Raw genomic sequence first — 19,835 nt, 5'->3', positions numbered from 1 at the left:
AGCTCTATGAGACTGGTAAGCAATAAGGACAATAATCTGTTAAAAAAAACTACCTGAAATGCTGGTCTTATATTACGGCTTGGGATATCTGAGTTGCAAAAAGAAGTTAACTGAGGTGACCCAACACAGCATGAACTCTGTGCACTTGTAAGTATAGGCTCAATTCTTTCTGTGAAAGGCTCCTCTTTCCCTCTGGGGAATTCTTTGCTCAGCTTTCCATCAGCCCCCTGGGCTTGAGATACCTGTCATTGCATGCAGACAGGTTTGAGCATCACCATGCTCACCATGTGGTTGAGCATCACCATGTGGCTGATGTTCCTCAAGTTAAGGGGAATTTTCCTTCAGTAGGGAGAGCAGGCTTATGTCAATATCTCCTAATTTTGGGAGCAGAACAGTACCACATTTTCAAAGGTAGGAAAGGGAATAGTTAGAGTATTGGAAAATACAGGGGGATCTTTTTTTTTAACACTACTTGATCAACCCTGATTTAAAAGCACCATGACAAGTTTGTTTCCATTAACTTTGACTTCAAAATTTTGTTATTTTGAATATTTTTTACCTGACAACATGCATAGAAGATGCTCCCGATTTGAAGAAGTCTGTGGAATCCTCAATTACAGCAACATTGCTCAAAATTCCCTTCCAAATAGCCTAATAATACATAAAAATAATGGAGGCAATCATGAATAATCCTCTAGTTGCAAGAAGTATTTATCAAACCATATTTTCTATGGTATCTGTGCCTATAACATGTATTATTTCAAAGGATTCTAAAACAGAAAATTATTTTAAGAGGGTCTTGAACTGTCTAGAGATCTGATGTTAGCCAATAAATTCTTCAGCATAATTAGCTTATCAAAAAATACTATTTTGTCCATGATAATTTCACCTAATCAGGCAAGAAACTTGAATGGTACAATGCTAATAATTTTCAGGCCCACTTTTTTATCCTCCAAATAATAACTTCCCATTGCATTATGGAATACGTCGTCAGCAGAGGCAAGGACAGCCTGGAGCACTTTGTGACTGGACTGATGGCATTTTTGGCACCTGGGCAGAGCTGAGAAGTAGTTTAAGCTGCATGCATGAGATGGAGATTTCCTCTAACATGAATAGTGAAATAACTGGTAACATAATACTTCAATTAATTAGAGTTTCAGAGTTAGCAGGTAGTGTCATGAACTGAAGAGTTTATATTTCTTTTTGCTATTGTCTCAGTCAGTCAACAGCTCCAGGCAGCTTTTAGGTTGCTGGCAAGCAGGTTCAAAGTAATCTTGAAGAAGCAGTTTAAAATATTAGTGCATCAAGCTGCCTGACCTGTGCCAAAAGTTATTGGCCCTATAGCAGAAGGGAAGACATCTGTGACTGACTTGCTCTGGCACAAAACTTTAATGACAAATGTGGCTTTCAGCTAAGCCCCTGCCACTCACTACAGAGGGATGGATTACATGAGAGGGCAGCAACGTGCCTCTCTGGCTGTGAGACCTTTCTCCTCCACTGCCCCGTTGCTGCATGCCTCTGTCACCTAGCCCCTTGTGTGTGGTGGTGGCAGAAGAGAGACAGCACGCACAGGCACAGGGAGAAAATTGCTGCTTTTCTCTTTCAGACTGCTGTTCTAAGACTCCCTGGAGCTTGTCCGACAGGACCACCCCGAGCACATCCTAGTGAGTAACACCACAACGAAGAAAGGATTTCAGAACTCCAGATCTGTCAGTGTTGAAAATCTCACTTTCGTGAGACAAAGGTCCATTTGTTTTTCCTCACTCCCACCTTGATCATTCATAAATATTTACCATAACTGACCCTGCAATCACTGTCTTTGTATCACTTGTATTTGAAACAAAACTTTCTAAAGTGACGTGTAAGTACTCTAGTGAATTCCCAATTCCGCCTGAATTAATGTCAATAACTAAAGATTCAACCCCATACTCTTTAAGTACATTTTATCAAAAAACATTTGCATGGCTAAATAAAAGATATGCCTTGCCTATAATGAGAAGTACGTAAAGCTTTTGTCTGAAGTAATATCCTACTAAAGCAGTTTATTGAATTACCCTAATATCTTCTGCCATCTTTTTCTCCTCCTCTGTAAGTTCCAGGGTAGTTGTTTCATCAGCAGAGAAGTATTTAGATGCTGGGATCATTTTTCCATCCTCAAACTGCAGATTTCTCACTAGTACCTGAAAAATGAGAGGGTATGATTTTAAATTATCTGGGAGGCAATACATCCTTGTGTGAAGAGTTTTTAGGCATTAACATAGTTATTGAAATAGTAAAATAAATGGCTTGCAGGAAAGCTGCTATAATGCAGGTAATTTAACACAGGCCACTCCTACCGGTCTTTCAGATTCTCTCCCAGTATTAGTACATTTTAATCCATATTGGAAATAAATATGGATTGAGTGAGAAGCAAACCATGAATGTCTTCTCTATAGGATGGCAGAGGATTGATAAACTCCAAGCGAATTAGCCGCCATTAGCAGCTGGATTTGTATAGCCTGACAATTCCACACTACTTGCACTTCTTGCTAAAGTTATTTCATCCATGCTTATGTTTGCCAGGGTGAGCACTTACCATCTTCCCATCATTACCAAAAATGACTAGACCATTCTTGGTTACAAGTCCAGGTCTTGAAGCACCTTTTATTGCCAGCTCTTGTCCAGCAGGCACTGAAGCATCAAGTAATGATGACCCATAAAAAGTAATCACCTAAAAATAAATGGAATTAAAAGTGCACAGACTCTAAACATGCTCTAAAATTCTAATAATGAAATGATACTGATTTGAAGCTTTAATATAATATAAATAAAATATAAGTACCTACACATGGAAAACGTGTTACAACATTATTTCTGTATCTTTACAACAGCTGTAACAATGTGCATGCTGGAACCAGTGCAGAAAGGGAAGCAGCTTTTGTCAGTGCATGCCCAAAGTGAGAGACTGGCAAAAGCCTGACTGTGACTAGTGGAGTCCTGCTCTGCTCCAGGCTGGCAATGTTGAACGCTGCCTCTATTTCAGGTTCTTCTGTTCTTTCTGGGCTCTCAAATCAGCAAGAGTTCCTGGATATTAGGGCAGAACCAGGCTTTTTGGAGCAGCCTACCAGCAGATGGCTAATAGTTAAGCAACAAAATCTAGACATCACGGCCAGGAAAGATATTGTGATTTTTAAAATATTTTATGCAAGTACAATTGTGGATCAAATGTATAGTCCTTTTAATATATTGAAAGGAAGTAGTTGGTTTTGGATAAAATGAGATATATTTATTTCTGCAAATGATCTAGGCCCAAATCTCCTTAAAATAAAACCTCCTTTCTTATTTCAGTAGCTCACAGTGTTTCATTTTGCTGTTAATACTGTGATGTTGCCCAATGTACGGCATGGGTTGCATTATACTGTAATGCAAGCCTACTTCCCAAAATGACTGGCACAGTCTGGTTCTACCCTTCTTACTTACTACTTATTGCTTTGTACTGTGCTCAATTTTTTTTCAGATATTGCTCTTATCTTTCTTTGAATTAAATGGATCTATCATAAAAAAAAATCTTAACTACTGTGTTCTGTACATTTGTTTAGGTGCCTGTTCTAGATATATACAAAACATATAGTCATCAAATGAGAGCTACTCCAATGTAACTCTCACTTGTATTCACCTGTATGCAGACACCTCTAGTTTTATAATAAAAAAAGGTCAAAAAGAGAGTAGAGAAATGAAGAATATTCTTCTGGTTTTCAGAGCATACCTGGCCATCTATTGTTGCCCATGCTCCAGGCACTTTATCGTGCCCTCGAATCCAATTGTGCAAAGCTGCTGCAGGTTGGTCCCAGGGGATCTAGGAAATCAAGACATGCTAGCTAATTCTGCTCTGTTTAGTTATAAATCAAGTTAGTAATGTTTTCCTATATAAGAATTACAAATTCTCCCTCCTTCTCTTTCGAGCATTCATTTATTTAAGAAGACAGAAAGGGTCTGGTCTAATAAAGGAAGATCAGTGATCTCCGGGTGGCTAATCATCAAAGACCTATCAAATGGGATGCTCTTAGCACTTCTGTGTTCTGTACAGCCTGTATCTTTTTATAGATTCTCCTTCTCACACTAATATAATGAAAATATAACTCTTGCTACTAGGTATTAATTAATAAATAATTAATATTATGATTAACAAATTTAATAAAATAAATAAAATAAGCATAAATAAAATAAGTGTATGTCTGGGGTATCACGTTCTGCTGAAAATGATCTATTTATTGCTTGGATCCTAAGTTATTTAATAAATCTACAAACTTTCATTAAAATACTTTCTAATCATTTACTAACCCTTTATAAATTGTTTCATAAATCGAATCCCTACTACAACTTGCAATTCCTGCAAGACTTTGAGGAAAATGGAAATAATGTTTTGTTAAGAATGTCATGTATATTTAATATATAACACCAATGAAAATTTATTCCTTTACCTTTGCAGTATTGTGAGTATATGTACAAAATGAATTAAAGAAAGTATCAGAATAGCTATTAAACAACAAAACTCAGATACCCAGCATCCTTCTTAGTTGAAGCACAAAGAATATTTAGAGGCAAATTATAAGCCAATGAGAATAGTTTTACACCAAGGAGATTAAGCTAGTTCACTCCAAGGAAGCTCCTTATATATTATATTAAAGGGATGAATAAAAACATCCTTATGCAAAGCTGTTTGTTTCTAAAGTAAGTCAGGAATTGAAATATGATAAAAAGCATCACCTACAATATTTCAGGTGGAAAGGACTACATTCACCATGGAAAAGTGACTGAAATTGTTGGAATAATTTTTTCTTTTTCTTCTTTTGTTTTTTAAACTTTTGCACTGGTCTAGAAAAGGAAAAGAAGGTATTACAGGCAGCATTCACTATCATTTTATGGTGGCCTTCCCAACCACAAAGAAAATCCAGCTAATGCAGCGGGGGTGCTTATATAATATAATTCTTATATGGGTGTTTAAATAATTTTTTTCTCTGTATTTTTTTTCCTAGTCCCAACAGGAAAGATGCCAACACTTGCTTTTCCTAAAATCAAATCTATTTCTGGTAGAGAATTTAGTATGGACTGTTGGTAAACAAAGACAGCTATCTCCATTAAATGCTGTATTTAAAGGTATGGTAACATATTAAGAATCCACTGAAGGTGCAGCTGCCATCTAGATGTGTGTAGATGATCCCAAGTAGGACATCAAGTTTCTAAATATATGTAACTGCTGAAAGAGAATAGGAACTTAACCTGGGGCTCCATTACACTCATCCTTGGAGTTATCCCAGGAATAAGAAGCGGGGAAACAACCGCATTAAAATTAATGTTAACTTGATATTGCTACTATTGTAATTTTGAGTTAATAACAACTTTTCTAGTGATATGCACAAAACACTACCTCTGCATTTTCCTTTTTCTGGATCCCTTCGTATGTTGCCCCTTCTTCAGGCTGAGGTATACGAGGGGCCTTACCATCAGCAATTAGATGTACAGCTTCCACCTAAGTGAAAAAGTAACAGATTTAATGTTAGCTTGGTTCAGCTTTTTTCCTCAGTCATACTTGTGAATGACAGCAAAAGACTTTCTGCCACAAGGGGGACTGGTTTATTTTTAAAACCTAGGATTTCCAAAATCTGGGAGACCAATGCTGCACTCATTAACATACATATATGCTTAAACTTCTTTGACAAAAGAAATAGCCTCAGAAATTTGATGGGAGAACCTAGTCACCAAACATAGCAGCTACCTAAATTCTGCAGGACCAGAATGTGGCTCTGTATGACTGCATTCAACTCTTTCCTTTTTCTTTCTGCAAGTTATTTCTCTGCATTTAAATGGAGAGAGAAAAAATTTCTCTAACAATCCATGCTGAGTATTTATTATGCATTTTCTTTTCTTCATTTTAAAACAAAACAAAAAAGGACAAGCATACAAAATCCAAAGCCAATCCACCAGGGCTCTGAATTTAAAACACCATCCCCCTTTTTCTTTCAGCCTCACCACTAACTTTCTGTTCTCTCTGGGCCTGTAAAAAATTTCACCTTGTAAAAACATTCAAGAAATCTGTGGAAAGAGCTACATTCCAGAGAAATCCAACTTCTTGCCTTCTGTGGAAACAGGATATGTTCTGCCCGCTGCCAGCAACAAATATTCTGAGGCCACGTCCTCAGCTGTCATGAAGCAGCACAGCTCCACTGAAGTCTAGGTTTCGGCTGAGCACCACAAGCTCTGTCTTTCCAATTGTATGCATCTTGTCTATATTTCCTTTACTTTCAAAGTCCAGCAGATGCTCTTCTTTTCCTCTTAAAATGTTGATACTTAGTATAGGTAAACATACCATAGCCTTTATTCCTTCTGGGAAGAGAAACCGGTTATACAGGTCATCCACAGTATCATTTTGGCCAACATCACATTCTCGCTGCAGAAGTATTGGTCCAGTGTCCAAGCCATCATCAGCCCAAAAAATAGTAAATCCTGCTTTCTTATCTCCTTGAATTAAAGTCCTGGACAAAAAAAAACACCTTATAGTAAATACAGACTGTATGAAAGTAGTCAGGAATATCAACCCATGTGTTACACATTCATTTGCTTTAGGTAGATAGAAAAGATAAACCTAACCGCCTTTAATACTAGTTTCATCGCTCGTTTCATAGTCAGAAACCCAGTTTTGATACTGTTGATGTGTGGTTTCCACAAAGTGACATCAGAAATGCTGCAACTGAATCCAGGGTGTCCATCAAACAGTTCATTGTGATAATTATTTTTCAAGTGTTATTAGTGGTAAGACATGCAGAGCAAAAGGAGTGCAATAGTTATGACATAATTTGAAAGATGGAAGCATCTAGACAGCATATCATCTGAATAATTCATAGTTTACTGTAATTACCTAAGCCTCACAACTTATCTGTAGGTCAGCAAGGGAAGTACAGTTGTCCCACAGCTGAAAAAGAGCTAAACTCAGAGTGGAAAATTATGGATATGCAGCTGTTTAAGGAAAAGTTATTAAGAGAATTGGTATCCAGCCAGATTCTCAGCTGCTGTGAATTGCTTACCATAGACCTATACTGATTTACATCAGCTCAGGATCTGCCTCTGAATCTGAAGGGAACTTCAGCCACTTAGATTTCCAGTTCTCCTTTGGAGTTGCATGTGCCTTAGAATGATGTATAATCAAACAGAAGCGTGTTTAAGGGAGCAGCCAGAAATGGAGAGATATATATCTTTCCTACATGCTTTTAACCATTTGTCTGCATGCAAACACCAATGCCATTTTCTGTAAGACATATCTCATATAAGTATTCCCTTGGCAGTCCATGTTGTAACAGGATCATCCGAGATCTGGCTTATACACATGAAAAATCACTGTTAATCACACATTTAAGCAGCATCTCTTCTGTTTTATATTATGTTCAAATGCCAAAAGAGCGCCGTGGTAAGAAATGCACGTGCTCAGCATGTCTGGAGGAGAAGAAGTTACCATGGGCAAACGTCCCTGATGCTGAATAGGTGACAGGATGAGAACTACTGTGTGCCCCCTCCTCTGCCCACCAGCTCTCCCCGCAGATAGCTGCTGATAACAAAGTGGCAGCAGCTGGAAGAGGCTGTAAAGGATGGAGTGAGGAACCCTCAGAGGCTTGGGACTCTTGTTTGTGCCTGGTGCCCTGTTAGCCATGCCTAATTCCTACAGGCTTTCTCAATCATACTGTGGGGAGGAAAGAGTCTGATCAGCACCAGGGCTGTAGCCACAACAGATGAAAGCAGTTGTGATGAGCAAGTGGTGCGAGGGTGAAACACAAGAATGGTCAGCCAAGGCCAAATCCTAGCTTAGTTTAAAGGTCTTAGGACAACAGCCTTTACCTGAGAAGGGCAGGAGCAGGTGCTTACAGAAGGAATATGCAAAATAGAGCAAGACCCGGTGATACACCATTGGGATACATACCCGTTTCTGGAAACCTTCACCTCAGAAACTTCCTGAAAGAGTTTGTATCTACATCTTCCTGTGGAATAGAATTTGACGAACTTTTCCTCCATGAAAACATCCTTCTAGAGCTCTCTAGATGTTCAGTTCCACTGTTTAATAACGGACTGCATGGAGTAAAAGTACCTCCTTTTTTAGTCAAATCCTACTACCTGATCTCTTTGCTGACTGCCCCCTAATTTTTGATTAAGAATGAGCAAGTGTTCCTTATTCACCTTCCCATGTCCTTCATGGCTTAATACACTGCTGGCATATTTCCTTCCCAATGATCTCTTTTCCAGTCTGAACACTCCTAGATTTCTCTCCCATCATGTGGAAGATGTTCTATACCTTTGACCATCTTTCTTAGCCTTTTCTGAAGCATTTCTAGCTCCTTCATGTCCTACCGACAGTATTTAAGGTCCTTCCATGGTCTCTTGTGAGTAACAACAACTAACTTAAATTTTATTGCTGCTAACACATAGTTAGGTTTTCCCCCCTTACGTACATTATTTTATATTTTTTAACTTTGAATTTGACCACCCATTTTCTTAATCTCATTTTTACATTATCACATTTACCCATTTGTGTAGAAACTGTCTTCTTTATTACAGATTGAAATCAGAGCGACTGGTCTATAGTTTCCTGGCTTTTCCTCTGAGCCCGTTTAAAACTGGTATTGCTCTTGCTGTTTTCCAGTCTCCTGCACCAACACAATCTGAAGGAACACAAACCTGCGGAACCTTTGCTTGAAAGTTCCCGGGTCCTGAGAAGAGATTCTTACTCATTCAACAGTTTATCTAAAATCTCTTCTACTCACAGTTCAGCTCAAGAGAATTGTTCTGACTTATTCTACACAAAGAAGGGCTGGATGGTAGTAACATCTTAAGCTCCTCCATCCTGAATACCAATACAGATTTCCTACTATGGTGTTCTCTTTGATAAGTACCTTTTTTATATCAAACACCTATATCACTCTACATACGTCCCACCTTGAATGCATTTGAGAAAATTGTTATTATTCAATTTTATGCCTTTAAAAGCTGATTCTCTATTTCTTTTCTGGACTGTCTTACTCTCATTTTACATCTAATTTGCCAGAGCTTATACTCTTTTTTATTTTACTCACTTGGACACAACTACCACTTTTTGAAGGATTTCCTTATGTCTCTAATAGTCTCCTTTACTCCTCTGTTTAAGTACTTCAGCTTAGCATTTTTTCCACTAAGGATTTAAAAAAAATCCCCAAAATATGCCTTTACTTTGAATCTACAACATTGTGTCTTTAGATAATCATCATGCTGCTTGTAAGATTATTCTAAAATTGTTTCTTCGTATTTAGACAATTTCTTATTGAATTTAAACACTGTGATAATGGCATTTCTGTTGTCACAAAAATGCTACATCTGAGTCTACTTGGTCATTATTGGCAGTGTAGTTCTTTCACAGTAACATTTTGAATCTAGCCGTGCGTTGCTTAGGAAGACAATAAGATAAGGTTTTATTCTTGTGGATTCTCTTCTCCCTTCCCTTCCCTTCCGTGAAATATTAGGCTCTGCATCAAGCCCTGTTGCGACAGTGATCTAGTGTTTGTGGGGGATGAGCTAGGAGGGCAGTGCCCTGCCTATGAAAACTACAGATTGTCAATTTGCTTGTGTGAGTAAATTATATGAATGTACAGATCACATCACTGATCTTCCCAGAATAACAACTGCACTTGCATTGGAAATCATAATGAATCTTAGGTATGAAGTGCAGTTCATGAACCAAATACTCAGCTGCTTCAGGAAGTTCCTTCAGGGCAGTTGCAAGTCAACAGAACTGTGCTAGCATTTACGTGAGTAATGGGTACAGACCAACATCCTAACATGATATACACGTAGTTTTGATGAACAAAACTCACCAGTTGATTGCAGAAGCTCCTCGGTGGCGTGGTAGGATGGATGGATGGTAAATAATTGAGCCATGTTTTGGGCAGTCAATAACATCCATGGGGATGAACTGTGTACAGAATGGAAGGACATTTAGCTCTGCTCCAACCGATTTGTAGGCTGCAACTACCTCCTGGATAGGCTTGCCTTTAGCTCTCCATCTGGGGAACTTAAACACAGGAGTGCCGTCCTTCTCCGCTGCCAGTGCTGAGGGGCAAGAATGATTTTCTTTTTTAATTCACATTTTGTGTTAAAAATTCAAATTTGAAATCAGAAAGATATTGCATGACAACTCAAGCAGATCATCAAGTGTACGATTACGGAGTGCCCTTTGTACTATTCTGTATGTTGTTTAAAAATGGTTGCGCTTGGATATATTTTATTAATTCTGCCTTTGATTCTCATTCCTACAACTTATGTCATTCTCAACTTTAAGTTCACTCTTATGACTTGGCTAATAAGTACCAGCGAAAGCAGAAAAGAATGATGAATGCTATTGACTATTTGACAGTGACACTTAATTTGCTGTCTGGTCATTTCATTTGCCTGCAACAGGTTTGTTTTAACAGAACTTAATTTTCCACATCAGCAATTTGTATGTGAATATGACTACGTACAACTAAGATTCACTCAAGTTAGCACCATTTTGCCATGTGCTGCAAATAATTACAGATGCTAGAGGCCTTCAGCAATTTCTTCAAAATTCTGTTTACTGATGCCTTCTGGATATGCTTCCATTTATCTGTGAGACACACAGCTACACACAAAATTAGGCTCAAAGGTGAGAAAAAACAACTGCACTAATTGCAAAAAGAATTTTTAGGTGTTTAATAAATTCTGTTGCACAACTGCTTAACAACTCATCACAGAGAGTAGGATAGTAGAGTCAAACTCTACATCTGTTGAGTTTTATGTGTAATAGGAAGAAAAGGGAAAACAAGAGCAGCTATGGAAAATTCACCTAATTTAATTTATATTTCTAAACACATTTTTGAACTTTCCTTTCTCTTTTTCACTTCTGAAATTGGATCTTGAGTTTGACCTGAAGTATCTTTAGCCTATTAACCTAGGTCTTAAATAAATACTTACTTAAATATCATTCCATGGACATTAGTGTGTATTGTAGTTGTTTTTAGAAATAAAAATCATAGCTGTCTGAGGATATAGAAACATTAGCAAATTTCACTTGAGACTTAAGCTGTGTGAGTCATCTGGAAGTAAAAAGCAACAAAGTATCTAGTAATTTCTTTTTTTTTTTCATTAGGAGATCAATAAACTAATTCTATGGGTTTAGTTAAAATAAATATATGATTGAAATCAGTGGAAGATTTGCTTTGTTACATCTGCTTGTGTAATAACTGTACAACAATAGTTTATATAATGTAACCAAGTATTATGGTATGCTTCCAGAGCTGGATAGTCAAATTGTCTTTTTCTAAACTAATAGTTGGCTCCTCTAATTCTTCCAAAGTGTGATTAAATCTTTTAATGAGGTAGAGTTACAGAATCTAATAGACTCGAGAACTATATGCTAGTTTGGGAGTGCCACAGCCCAGGTAAGCAAAATTCATGTTTGATTCTTCCCTCGTAAGAGTTCTATAAAAACATGTTAGGACCTGACAAAAAGAAAGACTTAAGACAACTCATGGAATGTAGTTTTAATTTCTGATTATCCATAAAGGTATATTCCATTCTAGCACTTCTATTTGCTAATCATACTAACTCACTATTTTTGTGCCACTGAATTCAGATGATTCCAAAGTACCTTCTTTGTCATACTGGGTTCTGCTGTATGAGTACAATTCTTAATACCTGTCAGGCAACAACTCTTTCTTTAGGAAGTCTAGAAAATCCTTATGCATCTTGGCAATGGGAAAATGGACAGCAAAGCCTCCTCTACCCTTTTCAATGGGTTTTCCATAGTCCAGGTGGAAGAGAAATAGGCTCTGCAGGTACACTGCCGCATGCAAGCTTGTCAGAAAGGGCAGAAAGCCAGGGATAAACTGTCTTGGCTTCATGCCTTGAGTGTCCCAGACAGCATAGTGAAACAGGTGACAGACATTTGTGCTTCAGTACAGGCTCAGCAGCTATTTGCTTTAAGATACAGATCTAGTTCAGGATGATTACCTCTAGGATGTACATTCAAATAAGGTACCCAGATTAATTTAGTTTTTAAATATCATAATGTATGGTCCTGTATGGTTAGAAACAACTTTTAAATACTGACTAACTAACAAGGTTAAACCAGTTCTGGGACTTGTGTTTGTTAAAGCATAGCTCTTGTGCTGAACCCAGTGTAATGAAGGCAATATATGCAAGTCATTCCCATACAGATATCACCTTCTCACGAAAAGGCAAGTTTGTTATGTATGCCTGTAATTTTAACATTTGGATTAAGGTTACACTTACCCAAAGGATCAGCTTGTCCATTCTTGTCAGGCACTGTGAATACTCCCACAACTTTATGGCCCTCTTTTCTCAGCTTGTTATAAACTTCTTGTCCAAAAATACTTTGACCTATAAGGGCTAGCTTTAGCTTATGTTGATAAGCCTGGTAAAAAGAATTAAAACAAGCCATGTTCTAGGATGCAAAGAAAATACATTGTTGCTTACATATCTCTCTTGCTCCTTCTCGATCAACGTTCATTTCGATTTAAAATGGAATAGTCTTTTTACCCCAATCACCTTTGAAGGAATAATAATCAATTTTTTGAGATTAGTGGCAGGCAATGTACAATTCAGAGAGAACACACTTAATATAAAAGTATCATCTGATACTGTCACTGATGTTTATATTGCTTTCCCAGTATTTTCATTAGACAGACCCGCTGCTTGTTACAAGAGGCATAACAGGCTGCATCATCTTATTCATAGCCAGAACTAATATGGTAAGAAATGAAAATACGTTTTTTTAAACAGATACATAAAACACTTTTTCTAGGCATAACTTAGGTGCCTGGAATATGCCCTCTAAATTCCTGTAATTAAAAGGTGGCGTATTATTTGTGGTTAATATGTATATGCTAAAGAAGACAAGCTTGCATTGTTCCTGCCAAGTTAAAGGTACTGATCATCCATTTGATCCTCCTACAAGGAAATACTGCAAGGTTCCTTTGTTTGACTTCCACTGCCTTCTGTGTTTGCATCCCAGCACACTGGACACATGCTTTTAAGCTTCTTCAGACTGAGTAGGTGCCAATAAGTGCCCCAACTTTTTATTTTTAGGATAGTTAGAATCACAACACTACTATGGTATCAGGATATCATGTACTGCTACGTTATTCAAGTGCTTGCACCCTGAGAAAACTACTAATTCCTTCAGAGTCCCTTTAGATTTAGGGGACAGTTGTGCTCCTCTCCCACCCTACCTCCAGTCCCTCGCCTCTAACACTTCCTTTATCCCAGAACTGGTATCCCTATACCTGCAAGAACTGGATTAGGGTACTGAGGTAGGGAGGCACTGACTTGACAAAATGCAGCTTATTCTTAACGGCATCTACTCACTAATCTAGTTCATTGCACTGCCACAAGTCCTAACGCAAGTCCAGTGGAGGAGCAGGAATGAGCATGCAGGCACTGGCAGAAGGGTGGAGCTGTCCCTACAAGCAGGGCCTTCGCATTTTTCATCAGCTTCTGGAAACTGAAAACTGGAAACCGAAAACTGGACACCTTCAAAAAACAAATGGACTAGCGGAACTGATTATGAAGGAAAGGTCCAGACAGAATAAACAGAAAATTTACCTTCCCCAAAGCTGAGGTTAGCAGAAACTACCCCTAGACTCAAACCATTGAAGATCCCTCCTCTTAGGAGGCCTGAATGAAAGGTAGAAAAATAAATCCACATACTCCCCACCTTTATTCTTAACTTCACCTTTCCCAACTGGACTTTGTCTTCCTTTTTTTTGAATGACCCATCAGATGCCATAAGCTCAGAACGATAAAGAGGAATCAAAGCACTGTCTGAATATCTTAACCACCAGCATTTGTTCTGTATGTTGGCACTTGTATGTTTTTCTCCCTCCTCTTTTCCCTTTCTTACAGTGGCTGGGACATGAGAATACCTTGACTACATGGGTTATTGATTGGATACCAAATGTTCTGGACTGCCCATCAGATCATATGAAAAATTCTATCACAAACAGAAATGTCCTGAAAAACAGGTTACTCAAAACCACAATCCATTTCATTGCAATTCATTTCACAGCTGAAATATTATGGATGTATTTTGTATTTGTTTTCAAATTACATTTTAGTGGTGCAGCTAGCTTCAGAAAAGGGAGTTATGAAATGGTAGGTTCCATTAGAGGAATATGGAAGTGTGCTTTTTATTTTTTATGCAAAACAATAGGAAATACTATTTGTCCAGGGACAATATTTTCCCTCAGTAGTGTAGTAAAACTGTCCCTGTATTACAGCATTAGTCACCACTAGTGCAACTGCAGTAGTAACAAGTAGTAAGATGCAAAGGCGAACATAACTCAGGCTCTTGCAAAATCAGATTGTGATAGTTGGCTGGTAAAAAATGTCTGTGATACTGGTGACGATAATATTCCTAACCAATGCTGCACTGTTGGCAGTAATGCCTAAAATATGTCCACTATTTTGTTCTTAATAATGACAAGACCTTGTTCTGAATTACAATGAGTACAACTTATCCTTGCAATCTTTGTCTAGCAAGGCCCAATGGATCCATTACCAATGCTTTATGACTGATACTTTTGCTTTCACAGCAGAAATGTTGCTGCATTATAAAAAGCAATCATCAGATTTTCCTAATCACTTAATTATTTTAACTATAGCAGGCAAGTTGGAGAAAGATTAACCCTCTGGATCACTGAACATGTTTGGCATGGTATGAAATCCTCTGATTTCTGTACAGTGCTAATTTACAGTGGTAGCCCAACTAGTACATTGAAGAAACATTAAAGATAGTCCAGATGAGAGTTACTTATTCTACTTTTGTCCTTTTGTTAAGATCTCTCAGTAAGAACACAAGACTGGAAGGAATTTCCTTAGCTAATAAGCCTAGTCCTCTGCCATCACAAGCAATCATGTCATATGATTTCTTTTGTAAATTTATCCAACCACCATTTTAAAGTACTTTTACTCACTGCTGTACTCTGTTGCTTTTCTGATACTTGGCCAATCTTCTTGTAATTTTCAGTCCAAATTTATTACCACTTTAAGAGCTACTTTTTCTCCACTTATTCATCTCCACTTATTCAAAGTGTTAATAACATATGCATCCTCTATTCCTAAACTTAACTTTTAGTTCATGTTTCCCTGTCAATAAATCTGATTCTCATATTACATGGAACTGCATACCAGTTTCAGTTCCAAATCATGAGTTGCTGTAAATCAACATAGTTTCAGTAAAGCTACACGTGCTTAATTTGTGCTAGTTGTGGAACTGAGTCAACAAATGGTGAGAAGTAAACAGAGAACACAGACTCCAAAGGAACAAAAAAATAAAACTGGCAAAATTGAGAAGATTGCAGACTGGCTAAGTCCCATTTCTTCACTCTAGTGCACAAAAAGATTAGCCTGGCAGCAAACCAGCCCTGCTGTCTCACACTTACAGAAAGTTACTCAAATGAAGACTGATTTCAGGTGCAAGATGCATCTGGTAATTGTGCTATGACCAGTGATTCTTGAGTTACTTCTCCAATGAATGGTACATGTGTATTATGTGATTTCTATTAACATCTGGCTTAGACGTGGCAATTTGCTTGTAACACATACACTGTCACTAGCAGAAAGCAGGAGCCAAACCCACAAGGCAGCACAGGATTTCTACTGAGTAAAACAAAAGAAAAGAAATCCCAATGTGGAAGGGCTTGCATGATCAAACCACAAATTCAATCCTTCATTTTTTGTCTTATTTGAAAAATGACAGTTGAGCAACTGCACGAGATCTTATAGCCACCCTGTATCCTGTATCTTATTTTGGAAATTCTCCTCAAGCGTTTTTACGTAAGATGAGTTAGACCTGTGAAAGTGGGAAATCCCTTTAGAAGAATTTAATGTGGACATAACACCCAATTAAAACGGAAAGTTCTATAAGATTACACAGAAATGAAAAACAGTTTGGTGTTTTCTTTCTTATAGAAATGGCACATTTTGGCCAGCGTACCATCACTAATGTTCATCAAGAAGCTGTAGAAAGGAAGCTCATTAAAGAACAGTAAAACAATCTTGTTGCTGAATAATGTGCTAGATGGATACTGGATCATTATCACTAAGACATACGAAGATTGAACTTTTTATTGTTTCTGTCAGTGATGTTAAGAGGCTGTATTAGATTGCTTTTGCAGTTGCCTGACTATGGACATACAACATTCATTAACAGATGCATGGGAAGGTTAATGGTCATGTAGTATCAGAGTGGATTTTTTGCTGTACTTTTGTAAGACTACCCAGTTCCTAGTTATGGCAAACAATGCAGCTCAGGTGGTTTACAGAGATCTGGCCTTTCTTTTATTACTTTAGTAATCACAGGATAACGTAGTTATTATGATAAGAATTCAGAAGTTGGTGCTCACTCCACTGTAATTCTCTCGTTTTCATTGTCTGAACTTTTAATTTCTTCTTTAACCTTCTATTTTGCTTATATTGTAACAGAGATTAATATTAATTCTGCTTCCCTGACTCAAGTGCTCCCAATTTGGATGAAGAAAATAAGATAAAGATAAGGAGCATAAACCCTGAGAACTACTTGTACAAGAAGTCTTATCTTGAATGCTCAACTTTTCACTGCCTCAATATGAAAGCACAGATTTAAGTTTAACTTCGCTATTTAAAAATTCTGGCCGTATCATCTGTTAATGCAGTACTGGAATTTATTTTAGAATGGCTCATAAAAAGATATATTTTAATGTTTGCTTCCACTCTGGTTCTTTTTTTCCTCCAAAACACCTAACCAAAAATAAAACAAATAGAATTAAGCACTGCATAGAAAAGCAGCCTGACAAATGCTGGTAACTGTCTTGTCAAGTTCTAGTTCCTAAAAATGGAAGACAAGTCAAAGAGCTACATATTCTTCTCTCAGAAGAGTCTAATGTTACAAAACCTATCCACAGGAGAATATTTATTTCATAGATAAAAATAATTTTCTGTTACTGCCTCTTTTGTATGTGTGTCTAACATTCAGTTGGTTATAAGTTTCTAATCAAATTTCTTGAATGCTAACATTTAGTAACTGCTACTCTTGTTATGAAGCTTACTATCAAAAAGATTACAATATTTTATTTATTCTGTATAAGAATTTAGTGAAACTAGTAAATATTTTAATGTTACATCTTTTTTTAAAAGGAATGTAGAATTATGCCTCCTTTGAAAAGCAGTACTGCAACGTTATTCCTATTGAGCATCCCCCTACATATGCTAAATTTCAGTACCTCCAAATAGAAACCTGCCGTAGGGCCTCCCCTCCCATCTACACATCTACGGGCAATGCATTCTCATCAGTCATTCATTCTCATTTTTTGGCACTGCTGACTGCGTTTCCAAAAAGCTTGTGTTAAGTCTCTTTATTCTAACCCCTTTCATGTAGATACCTTAGTAGGACTGCTGTCCTTATGCTAAACCATGCAGTCAAACATGAAAAAAAGAACAGTCTTTACGAAAGAAAAAACCTTCTCCCAACCTCATTCAGCTTGCCAGACCTACACATCTGGACAATCTGGATTGGGCAAGGCTTTCGGGGAGCGGTTACTTGTAGGAGTTCTGCAGTCTGTGTATTTAACAGGACATAAAGAATAGCTTGGAACAAATGCGCAGAGCTGTAAAAAACTAAACCATGGGGTGCAGAGGAATTTAGGCCATCAACTTCGACCCAGAGCAACTCACCATCCCAGAATAGGAACTGGCGATGAGAAGGTCACAAACTAAACACTCCTCCTAGGCCAAAGCATGGGGCTTCTCTCCGGCACTGGGAACGGGCATGGTCCTTCCTAACTGAGAAGGCAACCTTCAGCTTCTCACAGGACAAATCCAGCGTGAGGGAGGCAGCGAACAGCCACACTCACATTGTTCTCGACACACGATTACTGGGGATTATCACAGCATCGCTGGTGCCTGTTCCCTGCTAGCTTCCTGCAAGATGCAGCGCCCAGATGATGGCTGCGATCCCGCTCGCAGACCAGCCGGGCAAGATGCTGCTACTGCGCCCAAATCAAGCTCTCTCCCGAACCCTCCTGACTTTCCCGTGCCTGTACGCGCTTTACTAAAACCCCGGCAGAGACAATACGCATCACTCCTGATGCCCCCTTCTTACTCGACCCCTGGCTGCCCTCCGACCGGGGCGGCACGCCGAGGAACGGCCCCCGCCGCTCGCCCCCGGCACGGCACGGCACAGCACGGGGGGGCCCACGTCCCCCGCTACCCGCCCCACGCTACTCACTGCGGCCGTCGTGGAGATCGTCCGCAGCAGCCGAGGGGCTGTCCGCAGCATCTTGCGGAGCGCCGCTGGGCCCCCGGCTCCCTCGGCCGCCCGGCGAAGACCGAGCCGGCACCGCGGCCGCGGCGGACCGCCTCGTCTGATGCAACCCGCGCCGATGCCGCTGGCGCCCCGCCAGCGCATGCATCCGCGGCCGCGGCGGCGCGCCCCCGCTCGGGCCCGCGGGGACCGGCGCGGCGGGTGGAGGGGGGAAGCCCCGCACCTGCCGCTCCCGCTGCTGCCGCACCCCCCGCCCCCTTGGCGGCTGCACGACGGGGGTCGCAGGGGGCGTGCAGCCCCGGAGACGGGGCGGGGAGCCAGGCAAGCGCCTCTGCCCCCCGCCGGTTCCCCCCCCCGAGAGGCAGCCCTCTGAGACGGGCTGTGCCCTCCCCGCTGCTGCCCACGCGGCCCGAGGGCAGGCACTACCGGGGTGGGGCGAGGGGCTCCCGGCCCACGAGGATACGAGTCACGGCCACCTGGGCGACATTTTGTGGTCCGCGGCGCTCGCAGTGCGCCCAGCGCTGCCCTGCCGCGGGGGCCGGTACAGCCCCTGTCCGTTCACAGGCTCGGGGGCGGCAGAGCGGGTGTCTCCGCTTTCGTCCCCTCTGCCGAGGCTGCTGGCGAGACGTCCATGTGAATCTGCTGTGACAGTCAAAAGATAATGTAGATTATCGACATTGATTTTTAGTTTATTGCATGCCAAAAAATGCCAGTAATGAGGTTAAAAAACATTAATGACTTTCTGGAAATCCGTATCGCCAACATTGTCAGGTATTTTTAAAACAGCTCATTCTACTTAATTTAAAAAAATCTTCCAGCATTTGAGGTCATCTATTAACATAAATGTTTCAACTTCAATATTTTTCTAAAGTCACAACAAAATCTTCTTGTCAGAGGTATGGAGATCTTGAAAATACAAACTCAAAAGTGCTAAAAAAAATCAAAAGGCAAATGAAAATGACCCCAAAAGGGGTATGAATAGCAAACCCAAAAGTAGATAGCATGACAGTAGTATAAGCATAATTGCAAATTAGGTCAGGTTTAAACCCCAGCAACACTTAAAGAACAAGGGTGGGTAAAAGGCTGAAATACACTCTGTTCTTGTCAAGAAAACAAGGAAGGAAAAAACACAGAAGTTGGTCATCATATGGCCGAGTTGTGAACCACATCAGAGAGGTTAGAAGCAACACTTACGCCAAATTGATGACCCGCAGAGAGCTTACTACAGCAGAAAATACAGTAGACAAAGTCTCGCCTAGCACTTGCGAACATCCATGTCTCGCTGATTTTTTGATGCTTTCCTGCAAACGAAGTGAAATAGCAATCCCCCGGCTTTAATTCCAAGGCCCCCACCCTTTTTGTCAGGGTACTTCAAACGCTCAGCTATACCTGAAAGAAGAGCATTGCTGCAGAACTGCTGCTCCCTCCGTGTTCAGGGGACATGGGAAGGAGAGGCGCTGCAAGAGGTGAATTGTACCAGTCCCAAAGTAAGTCAGGTTGG

General features: G+C 39.7%; 1 protein-coding gene across 2 annotated transcripts in view; it reads right to left on the bottom strand.

Moving 5' to 3' along the window:
- The window catches only part of ALDH1L2 (aldehyde dehydrogenase 1 family member L2), a 34,811-nt gene extending 16,329 nt beyond the window's left edge, over positions 1–18,482 (bottom strand). The window contains exons 1-10 of one of the 2 annotated variants that reach the window (XM_075157179.1): positions 18,411–18,482; positions 18,299–18,379; positions 12,307–12,448; positions 9,870–10,104; positions 6,347–6,512; positions 5,408–5,509; positions 3,746–3,835; positions 2,576–2,710; positions 2,055–2,180; positions 560–651 (exon numbers count right to left, since the gene is read on the bottom strand). In XM_075157179.1, the coding sequence (XP_075013280.1) occupies positions 560–651; positions 2,055–2,180; positions 2,576–2,710; positions 3,746–3,835; positions 5,408–5,509; positions 6,347–6,512; positions 9,870–10,104; positions 12,307–12,448; positions 18,299–18,379; positions 18,411–18,482 (1,241 nt within the window). Of the gene's footprint in view, positions 1–559; positions 652–2,054; positions 2,181–2,575; positions 2,711–3,745; positions 3,836–5,407; positions 5,510–6,346; positions 6,513–9,869; positions 10,105–12,306; positions 12,449–18,298 lie in introns of both variants that reach the window. The other variant, XM_075157170.1, reaches the window with a different exon arrangement.
- Positions 18,483–19,835: the final 1,353 nt, after the last annotated feature.

Source organism: Calonectris borealis, chromosome 1, assembly GCF_964195595.1.
Source record: "Calonectris borealis chromosome 1, bCalBor7.hap1.2, whole genome shotgun sequence".
Taxonomy (NCBI): domain Eukaryota; kingdom Metazoa; phylum Chordata; class Aves; order Procellariiformes; family Procellariidae; genus Calonectris; species Calonectris borealis.
The sequence above is the reverse complement of the archived record's forward strand: the minus strand, read 5'-3'. Positions and strand labels throughout refer to the sequence as shown.